This window comes from Tiliqua scincoides, chromosome 3 (assembly GCF_035046505.1).
Source record: "Tiliqua scincoides isolate rTilSci1 chromosome 3, rTilSci1.hap2, whole genome shotgun sequence".
Lineage (NCBI taxonomy): Eukaryota > Metazoa > Chordata > Lepidosauria > Squamata > Scincidae > Tiliqua > Tiliqua scincoides.
In genome coordinates, this window is record NC_089823.1 from 196,820,027 (window position 1) to 196,831,800 (window position 11,774).

The following is an 11,774-nucleotide window of genomic DNA, read 5'->3' on the forward strand; positions in this document are numbered from 1 at the left end:
TGTTTGCCATCATGAACATATGAAAATGTTGCATTTGGTGGATTTGGGTTCAATTCAGATGAGTCAAGAGCATCTCCTGTCAGAACTTCCAGGCTGTAAAGACTAACAATCACACACAATGGCCAGACCTCCACTGTTGACTTCCGTGTTTCTATATAGTATCGAGTGACTAAAGACATTATACAGTGCTAGACTAGGTAAGGAAGTAATTTTCTATTCTAGGGATGCAACCTGGAGAACAGTCACTATGAATTTAATAGAATGATTCATGGTTTCAGGCTGTGTCACAGGTGGGTAAGTACAGTGGTAATACCCCTATTAAGTTTGGCCTTTAAACACCAGAGGAACCTCTAGCCTACAAAAAAGTAAGGTTATAAGAATTGCTATACCTTTGTCCAGTTGTTCATAGAGCATTGTCTTGTTTTCATTCTTGACTGGGAAGGGCCACTGTGAGATAAAGGAACCTGGACTAGATAGGCTGTTGGAAGCTGAACTAGATCAGCAAGGCTCTTCTTATATTCTTATGGATGCCTTACAGCAAGAGTCAAAAACAACACATATTTGTGGAGGAGCAATGCATTGTGATCTTCTATTCTGGAATAACTTATTCAAACTGCTTTCCTGTCATGGAGTCTCATCACTTTTCACTGAAGCAAGTAGAGCAGTTTTAGAGCAATGGCAATGGATACTTTTGATACCTTTCCTATACCTCTTGAACATGGGGGAGTGGTGGTTCAACCTAGCTTCCAGACATGAGATGTAGCATTGTACCCTGAGTAGGCTTACCAAGCTATTTAAAAATATAAGTCTAACTTACATTTCAAGACAGACATCAAATTACAAACAAATGAGGAAAATGCTAAATATGTGATTTAAGATACATGGTTTAAACCACTTCACTTTGCTAATCCATCATAAGCCTAAGTGTCTACATTGGAATTTGCTGTCAGGGTAAAATCCACTCATTTATTTATTACATTTTTATACTGCCCTTCCTCTAAAGGACTCAGGGCAGTGTACACGGCTGCTTCCCTCCTTTTTTCTTCACAACAACCCTGTGAGGTAGGTGAGGTTGAGAGAAAGTGACTGGCCCCAAGGTCACCCAGAAAGCTTCATGGCTGAGGGGGGAGGGGATTTGAACCTGGATCTTCCAGGTCTGAGTCCACCTCCCAAACCACTACACAACCCTGGCTCTTTGGAAAGTACCAAAAGTATTTCTTTTCTGTAGTACCAATATAGTAGTCCCTTTTTCACGTCACTGCAGTTGGCAGCATGTCAGGTACATGGAATAAAAGCCTTAAGTATGGGCAGAGACATGTATGTGTTCTAATCTAATTGTACAGTGCCATTTGTTCAGAGAAGGTTGCCTTGCATTTGACACACAGCAACTCTTTTGATAGGACAAGGGCTCCTGAGGGACAAACGCATCATGCTGCAGTCCCACCAGTCCTAAAGTGTGCAGTACTAACCAAGAGGAGTGAAACTAAGCTATCTTGCAAAAACACAGTGAGCAAACAAAACCTGCTAATGGAAACCACCTGATAAGGGCAGCCACAGCCTGCTGGTACAGTGAAGGGAGCCTCATTTTTCCCATAGGTTTTGCCAGCAGTATCTCAGCTCCTGGGTGCAAAGGAGATACCATGTCCACGACAATTTGCCAAGTGATGGGCTTTTTTGTCTCAGCCCTGGGTTTTGCTGGTTGCATTGCAGCCACAGTGATGGATGCATGGAGTACCCAGGACTTGTATGACAACCCGGTGACAGCTGTGTTCCAGTATCAGGGGCTCTGGAGGAGCTGTGTCACTCAGAGTTCGGGGTTAACAGAGTGCCGGCCTTATTTCACAATTCTTGGGCTACCAGGTAGGGACAGGGGACCCGTCAAGGCTACCCCAAACACATGATGAAAGCAAAAAACGTTTCGTAGACTAGCAAGAGACAATATTTTCAAATGGCATGCTAATATAAAAGGAGATGAAGACTGACGGATTCATTTCCAATGAGTTGACAGACGTCAATATAAACATAGATACAGTTTTCATAAGTAAAACGGTTTACAGAAGAAATGAAACATTCAAACATAGTTTTAAATTATCACATGCTATTAGTGAAAGGTGCGCAATGGGTGAAAACTTATTTTCCAGTGCTCCCGCACAGATTTCCCCGGTCACATTGAGATTAACTCAACGGGCATTTGAATGCTGTCTAGTTATTTGGATGAAATGATTTGATGCTGTATCCCAGACTCTGTGGCACACCTGAAAGAAATCGTTTTTCCAAAGGGCAGATTATAGGTTTGACTTTTCCACTAAGAAAAGTGAATGCTTGACCAGAAAAAATATTATCATATAATAAATTATGATGATGATGAATATATATGTGCCACTTTTCAGACAAAAAGTTCACAAAGAGGTTTATGTAGCAAAATAACTAACATGTTATTTCATTTCAGCTTTACACCAGGTCTAGAGTTTTACTGGAACCTTTTGTGATAGTGTACTGTGTATAACTCAAAGGGGTGTGCTTGGGTGGAAAGTACATGTGAGCACCATGCTGTTATCGGAAAAGAACCTGGTTCAGAAGCTGTGTCAGTGCAGATAAACTGGACAAATAGTACCAATCTAATACCCTATCGATTCCATCATACTTACAGATTTCTCACCTGGAAATTTGAATTTGAAATCTAAATCATATTTCTAATGTTTGTAATGAATCATTTAGGTTATGTTAGCTTATGTTATGTTTAGGTTATGTTAGCTACAACTAGTTAGAATGAATTCTATTATTTTATTTTTTTCTATTGGTTTTATTTAGTCAACTTTTAAATGTCATTGTTCTCATTTGTTCCGAACTACTGAGTTGGTGTAGGTTAAATGTCTAACGCTGCAATTGTATACACATTTATCTGGGAGTAAGTCCCACTGAATTTAGTGAGATCTTCGTCCATATACATATGCACAGGATTGTGCTATAATAAATGAAAATAATTATGTTCTGCGCTTGGTTGCCGTTTTCAGTTGTGAATCGTGAGTGCTCCTTATAGAGGTTTATTATCACCGAGGATGCATAAAAATCTGATAAGGTACACCGGCCCTCTGATTCTGAATATATTTTCATGTTCAAGAATTGTAAAATTGTCTCAGCATATTTCCAATATTTTATTGAGTTGAAAAACTGACATTCTACTTTAACGAAAAGCAATTGGACATTCTGTAGTGAAATTCAGGTTTTTAAAAGTTTGAGTTTGATTAAAACTTGCACATCAAGGTAGAAAAAAAAAATAACAAAGGCCACCAAATTAATGTAATATATATAATATAATAACTATATAATATATAACATAATTATATATAGTTATTTTATTATTTATATTATTTATTTGCACTATTATTCCACACTTCATTAAATTCTTTATATACGTATGTTATTCTTTTGGGCCCGATGTTTTCATTGATTGATGCTTGCCACTACTTATTAATTGCAATTCGTGTTATTTTGTAGTTGCTGCTGGGTTGGTAGCCCTGGGTTGGTAGTATTGCTTTTAATAGATTTTATTGTGAGCCACCTTGGTCTTCCTATGAGGACAGGAAAAGTGGGGTCATTAAAGAAAATGAGTAAATAAATTCTGAAACACAGTAAGAAATCTTTTACACTGAAATGTGACCTCAGAGGTTTCACATATAGACAAATGTTTTGGTCAACCATTGCTAAAATGCACTAATTGATAGAATAATAGAATACTGTAGCCTGAATTACTGAAAAATATGATTTTGTTTGCAGTGGGTTAGTATTTAATTCATGCTCATTAATTTTATTGAGGACAGGCTGCTACCTCTGCCCCCCAAGTTTAGTGAACACACTCTCAGCGTTTATACCTTTATATCTTACCTTTGAGTAAGTCTCATTGAACTCAGTGGAAATTGTTTCTGAGTAGGCATGCATAGGTTTCATTGTGAGGCATCTAGTAAGGATACAACAAACATTTTTATTGCATTTTAACCTGAGATGGTTGATCTTTTCTATCTGTCCACAAAAAAGTCCTTTAAAGTTACTGGCATTTCATTACCCCCCCATTGTTATGCTAACCATCTAGATTGTCTTACTTTCTTGTAAATTCTGTAATATAATTGTACAGATTATATAGTTCCATAAGATTACAATATATATTTATGCAAAATGCAAAAATCTACAATGTTAGATTTTCTGTTTGAATACAATCTCTGAGCTATAGTTGTCTATCTGCTTTCAGGATTTCTTGAATTTTTTAAAAGCAAAATTACTGGAGCATACAGTATTTAAAAATCACTAGCATATTCATGCTCCACTGTGCTAATTCTGTGTATGTTTTTGTTATTGCTGATGCTGATGGGTAGAGCTTATTGAGTTAAACCAATTAATACAGCAGGGAAGAAGACACTTATCTAGGCCCTCTGTCTACAATACAGCCATTTCCTCTATCTCCATTTTCTGCCCCTCTAGCTGCAGGGTCCTTGTCAAATTGAAATTGGTCCCCAAGATGATATTTGTCTATTAATTAAATGTCTTCGAAATTTACATTCCAGCCAGTTAAAGGCTTTTTTGTTGCCTCCAAATGGATACAGTTTAGCTTCACATCATGGGAGCATGATGGGAGCATGTGGAACATGGGATGCTGGGATGAAAAAAGTGTACCAGTATGGGCCAACACACTAGTAAGAGGCTCTTCAACATAATCACCACTTTTAATGTGGCAAAACTTATGTGGAGGCTTCTGAACATGGTCAACATGTTGAAGACCTTTATCAGTGTGTTAGCTCAAATTGGCACAGTTTCCATGTGTTGTTAGGTGAGCACCCGGCAGTTACTAGTACATACACGTTTTCCACATATGGGTGTACATAGGTTAGGCAGAATCCCATGACTGTCCTTGTGCAGCATCATGTATGACAACTGCGTATGTCTGTTTTACCATGCATACAGTGGTACGAAGATACCACCGGCTGTGATTTTCCAGCATATGTACATGTGATAAAATGGGAGCATGATTTGTATCTATATATTTTTCCTACAGCATTTTCTGCTATGTAGGACTTTGAAGTACACCTTGGGTAGTAGATTGTACTCCACACATGCTCAGTTCTCATTATGCCCCAATTTAGGTCAGATTTCCTGGCAAGAACAGGAGACAAGAGAACAGTGGCCATTAATGACATCTTGAGATGATACAATGGGTTGCACCATTTTGTCTGAAATGATTAAAAATTAATATGGGATATTAATTTCTTTTGTCCAGTAAATTACATCTGAATGAATTTTGTGGTAGATCAGAGTGTTGTGTGTTTTTTTTAATTTAACTTAATGAAACAGAAACCACTGAAATGAATCACGGGCAACCAAAAGGAGAATATAAAACGGATCATACTTTATTTTTCTATTTGCTTCCTTCTGTTCTGTACCAGAACAAATAATGTGGCCAGGCTTTTGTGCTGATAGTACTCTTCCAGGAACTCTTTTTTTCCTGGGTGTAACAGGGAAATCACACCTGACTTGATGAATGAGTGTCTAAAAATGTCTGCCTTGTTAACAGTTGTTGTTATGTTTTGACTGATAAGACTATACCTTGTGATTAGAATTAAACTTAGCTGCAAACGCCCTCCTTCCTCCTTCAACCGTTTTCTCTTTTCCCCTTCTCACTTACTGAAATGACGACCCTGTTATCCTCAGTGGATCCCTCCACTGGATCTCAGTCCCTCTTGCCTCTTAGTTGCCACCTACCCCACAGCCTTTCCTTCTTTCTCACATGATATCAACCTGTCCTTCTCCTTCTTTCCCTATTGTTTTTAAGCAAGCCATAGTCTTCCCTGTTCTCAAAAAACCATCACATAACTCAGCCTCCCTCTCCAACTGCCACCCAGTATCCCTTCTATTTGTTGCCTCTAAGCTCCTGGAATCAGCTGCCTCTTCCGTCTCTGTGATTCTGTCTTCAAACTTTCTCTTCCTGTGGGTTTAATTGCTCATTCAGTGTTTCCAAAGGAGGAAGCTTCACATCCGCTCTCTCTGTTGGGGTTCCTCCAGGTCCTCTTTTGGGTCCCTTGCTTTTCTCCCTTTATACACTGTGCCTTAAGGATCTTATCAAATTCCTTGGCTTTCAGTATAACAGGGTGAATGATCTCTAACTATATGCTATTGGGCTAATCTGCTGGCAGAACTAGTGTTCCACCAGCTGAGACTGCCTTATGGCCGTTGTAAAATTATCTTCAACTGCATGTGAAACTGTGTGCTGCTGGTGTGCCACAGAGAGCCTGGACCAGTCCAGCATGTGGTGATAGACTGCTGTAGGCCCACCAACCAAGATAAGCTGGCAGGGGAGATGGAATGGGGTGTGGGGAGGGTGGAATGGGGCAGTGATGAGGGCAGATTGAGACCATGAAGGGGCAGGTTTGGCAGCAATTTAACTGGCTCAGGTCTGCGTAGTCCCATCCAGGCACTGAAGGCTCACTCCTGGATAAGGGAACAAATGTTCTGTTACCCAGAGGAAACCTTTGGAACTCCACACAGGATGCAGTGGCTCTGGTGGCACAGCAACATTGCTGGGGGGGGGGGGGAGAGGAGGGATAAGATGGGGCATCCCTGATTTGACCTCAGTGCCACTTTCCACTTCAAGCCTTCCCCTTTTGCCCTGGAAGTGTTTGTGGGCAAAACTTCAGCACGGTCTTACTAAAGGATTGTATAGAGCAGCCATTTTCATGGATGGTCTGCAGGTGTGCCACGGGAGTTTGGGGGAGGATCATTTTTAATAGGGCCACTGGGAGATGTGAGCCCCTGCTGTCAATGCTGTGTGCTTTGTCAATTGTCCAAAAACTGATGGTGTCCCTTGACAATGTTAGTGCCTTGTCAGTGTGCCAGGAGATGAAAAGGATTGAAAATCACTGGTATAGAGAATCAAAAGAAAAGACTGCACCTGGTGGGCCCGTCATCTCACGACTGCTTTTCTTTGCTTGCATTCAGAGCTTGTAAGTAACATTCCTTTGCTTTGCTAATCTAAACACAATTCTTTTTTTCCTGTGTCTATTTTGCAGCCATGTTCCAGGCCGTAAGAGCCCTGATGATTGTGGGCATTGTCCTGGGAGCTTTTGGACTCCTAGTTGCTATTTTTGCTCTGAAGTGTTTGCGGATTGGCAACATGGAGGACTCGGCAAAGGCAAACATGACTCTGACTGCTGGAGTCATGTGCATTGTGGCTGGTGAGTTATGGTTCTTATAGGGGTCCCAGTATGGTGCCATCCGGTCTACAAAGGCAATAATGAGATTGAAAACGTTTAACAAATCTCCAGCAAATGACTAAGGGCTCAATCCTACCCAATTTTCCAGGGCTGGTGCAGTTGTGCCAGTGGGGTTTGTGTTGCATCTTGCGGTGGAAGGGCAGTCACAGGAGCCTTCTTAAGGTATGAGAACATGTGTTCCCTTACCACGGGGCTGCATTGTGGCTACACCAGAGTCGGGAAGTTGAATAGGATTGGGACCTGAGAAAGTCAGATGAACAGACATTTCTGCTGGTCTCAATGACTAAAATTTCATAATGCTTCCTCCTCTCCAACTAGGTATATGTGCTATATGTGGGGTATCTGTGTTTGCCAACATGCTTGTCTCAAACTTCTGGATGTCAACAGCTAATATGTATCAACCAGGAATGATGCAGACAATTCAGACAAGGTAATTCCAGGTCACAGTATTCCGTGCTTAGAGATAAAATGTAATCAATGCTATTTTTTAATCATGACATGAAAGATTTTGAACCATGGATCTAACATGGTTCTTTACAGTCACTCCACCATCCCCAGGAAACACTGGAATGTTTTACAGTGTAAAACAGTGTTTACAGTTTTACAGTGTAAAACAGTGTTTTACAGTTTTACAGCTGTGTTTGTGTGTGTGAGCAGCTAGGAACCTTTGACAAAGAATACTCTGCACCCTCAACAAAAAAAATTCCCATGATCCAGTGGGTTGTGACAGTTAAAATAGTACAGTGTACAATTTATAGCCCAATCCTATCCCCTGCTGCACCATAGCATGCAGCTGTGCCACACACCAACAGAGACTGTGCAGCATTCTGGGAGGATAACCAGAAGGAGAAACTTGAGGCAACAAAAAAGTGTTTTACTTATCCTTATATAGGTCTTCTGGCCACCTATAGGTCTCCTTGGACCCACATCAGCTATGGAGCTGGTGTAAGTCTGAGAAGAGCCAGGGGGTGTTTTGGGGTGGACTTATGAGATAGGATCTGGTATGTGTGACTGCCCCTCCCTTCCCCCAACACCCCAAATTCCTCCCTCAGAACTCCCTGATCCTCCCCTTCACTACCCGCAGCTCACTCCCTGCTACCAACTTATTGGTACTTGCAGTGGCTGGGGGTTCTGGTGGCACATGCACAGGGTTGCCAGACATTCGTGCTTGTGACTCCATTCTGTGTGCAGTAACTGTGGCTATCATACCAGAGACCCGGACCTTCAACTGACAGAACACAAGCCCATAGTAGAACTGGGCTGTAAGAGACCTATATTTTAAAGACACCTTCAAAGCAGCAGAATGTAAGCAGGCTGACTTGAGCAGACGAAGAACCATCGCTCTTTTTCTCATGTAGATATACGTTTGGTGCTGCCCTGTTTGTGGGATGGGTTGCTGGGGGCCTGGCCTTGGTTGGAGGCATTATGATGTGCATTGCCTGCAGAGGACTGGCGCCGGAAGAGACTCAGTGAGTGCCTATATATTTTTAATATATTTTAATGAAACTGGGCTAGAGAAAGACAGATGCAGTGCTTTTCTTCTAATGCTGTTAAATGATGCCATGCAATAAGTTTCAGGTGTAGGCTGCCTTGATGAAAAAAGACAAGTGGATAAAACACAATAACACTGAGGTGCCATATGTACAACAGTGAAAGTCAGAACCAAGGAGTAACCAGGACAGAACCAAATTGGCAGTCCTGGTAAAAACCAGGATATGCTGATATTGGTTTGCTGAATCCCATGATAATATTTCTTCTCCCTAGATAGGTCATAAAAATCCAAATAACCAAATGGTGTTTTTTTCACCACATTAAACTATCCATTGGTTCAAAATGGAACCGTGATGGTCGAAGTGGGTCCATACAAAGAGGCAAAAACCAAACAGCAGATTGCTGAATGTGTTCCTAGGTGGACGTTGATAAGCATGGAGAGGAATACCAGTGGGTCATTCAGTATCCCCGCAAAATGAGTCAGCTTTGTTAGAGGGATCACATGGATACTTTTCATGCTGATTTTTGCAGTTTCTCTTGTTCTGAATGAAGCCAGAGCCTGCCCACAAACTCCTGGAGCCTGAGACTGGGCACCAAAGGGTCACCATCTCCAATGATGCAGTGCCTTACTGTGCCTTACTTATTACCCCTATAACCTGGGTGTCCTCCGCATGCTGCCTCTGCTGCAGTGTCTCCAGTGCCTGTTCCCTGAATTTGAAAAGGAAGAGGGTGATGGAGTGGAAGTGTGAATGAGAGGAGAGTGGTGACTAGAACATCTCCAGTATCCTAGCCCAACCCTCTTCACGCATTCTCTTCTGATCCACTCCCTTTTACTGTTTCAAATTCAGGGTGCAGACAGAAGAGAAGCAGAAGGGACAGGTGGAAGCAGATTAGTTTCCCTTCCCTCCTGAGCTGACTGTCGCTGCAGTACACACGGGCAGCCCAGACCTAGCTGAAGCTTCCCAAAATATTATTGTACTAAAATATAAAATTGATATTTATGGTGCTTAGCTAGTTGCATTGCATTAATGAATGGACAAGAAACTGGGCTGCTGATTAGAGTTATCCACTGACTGATCCTGTTTTCTTTCTGTTTTAGTTACAAAGCAGTGTCCTACAAGTCCGCTGGATACAAGTCTGGAACAGGATATGAAGCCAAGAAGACCCCAATATATGACACTAATGCCAAAAGTGAGGATGGGAGACGCTCCTATCCCTCCAAATATGATTATGTATAGAATAAGCTCTTGAGAGTGGAGTCTTACCTTCACCTTACTCAACCTCTGGTTTTAGACCAAAGGAACTGCAAAGTACTACCTAGAGACTTCTCCTCAAGTCCCATGTTTCTTTATTGTCTTTGGCTTGGTTTGAAAATACCAAGGACCTCTTCCCCAGCTTTTTATACATGTTCCCCTGATATGGCCAAAGAGATCCTGACATCACCATGAACTCCATAAGAGTGTCTGGTTTATCCCCCCTCTGCATACATTATAGAGCAATTGCCTTTGACTGTAAGGCGACTCAAAGTCAGATGAAGCACTAGTTTATCAATTCCCCATTTGCCATTTCTATAGATTTAAGTAGATATTTTAGACCAGGGCATTGCTGCAATGTACAGTGCTGCTATTCACTAAATGTTCATGCTTTGAGATTGAGTATTTGGGTATCTTTGACTAAAAAAGACACAATGCTAAACTAAGTTTAAAAAAATGAAAATAAAAAAATGAAAATAATCACTTGTAAAACTGATTTAAGATGAATTTAAGAAACCACAATTTCCCAACCTACTCACTGCATTTCAGAAGAAATGACATTATAGTTTCTGTTCATTCCATTTAATTAAGTTCATCCTGTCGCCCAAAGCATACCAGCTCTTAGAAAAACTCTTCAATATGATAGCAAAATGCTAGATAATCCTGATATTCACATGAACCAAACACTTCCATTACATCTGAATACACTTTTGATCATACAACATTCAGTGACCTCCATTTTCTTTTCAAAATTGTACAATTTTATTCTAGTAACAAAAATATTGGAAAAAACAATGGGTTTACTATCCCAAGATTGATATGCATATATGGAATATCTCCATTGCACATGGGGAGGGGAGGAAATCTTTTTGCTAATTCAGCTTCCCTCTGCAGACCACTACATCTAAAAATTTGCTTTTGAGGATTTTGGGGACCCCCAAAAAATCACTCTTCTTCTCTGTGCAGTTGAACGTTATCACTGCAAGTCATCCATTGGATACAGCGCAATGTTTGCTTTTCAAAGATAATCTGTTTCCCAGAAGCAAAGGACCAAATCCTATCCAACTTTCCAGCAAGGATACAGCTGCATTGTAGCCCCAGGTATGGAAACAAATGTTTCCTTACCTTTAGGAGGGCTCTGCGACTGTTTCTCCAATGCAGAATGCAGTGCATACCCCATTGGCATTGCTGCATCAGTGCTGGAAAATTGGATAGGACTGGGTCTAAAGACCCCTAAATTAAGAATAGAGGTAACTTGTGGGAAAACCCACCACTCAACTTAGTTTCATAGAACAGAATTGGAAAATTAATGCAACATCTTAGTCCCAAACACTTGCTCCAGCAAAATAGTCAGGCAACCCTTTAACCAGCTCATTTTTTTTCTTGATTTTGCACTGTGAAAACCCTTGGTCTGTCCCATCATGCAGCTTAATAGTAGACATGTTTACATAGAAGTAAATCCTCCTGTATTCTTTGAAGATTACCCCCTAGAAAGTGTATATAGGATTGCCACTTAGGCTTTTATATGCTGAAACAGGATGTCTTCAGATAGGGATCAGGAGCTGGAAACTCCAGGCCACATTTGATTTCCAGATGCATTCGAACTATTTGTCAGTTACCTGCCCAATTTTCACCCCTTTGCATCTGCCCCATGAAAGATTGCCAAAAGGGGGCTTGTTCCATGTTGGGGGGGGGGAGGTACAGGTTTCACAAAAAAAGTCCCTCTTTTTTGGCTGAGTGCTACTCATACATAAATACAGGTGGAGCCTGT

At 41.0% G+C, this 11,774-nt stretch overlaps 1 protein-coding gene across 1 annotated transcript; it reads left to right on the forward strand.

The window, feature by feature from the left end:
- The first annotated feature begins 1,640 nt into the window (after positions 1–1,640).
- On the forward strand, positions 1,641–9,988 carry CLDN18 (claudin 18). Its single transcript, XM_066622277.1, has 5 exons — positions 1,641–1,860; positions 7,056–7,220; positions 7,578–7,689; positions 8,618–8,728; positions 9,850–9,988. Exons 1-5 carry the CDS (start codon positions 1,641–1,643, stop codon positions 9,986–9,988), a joined length of 747 nt encoding a protein of 248 aa, XP_066478374.1.
- The last annotated feature ends 1,786 nt before the right edge of the window (positions 9,989–11,774 follow it).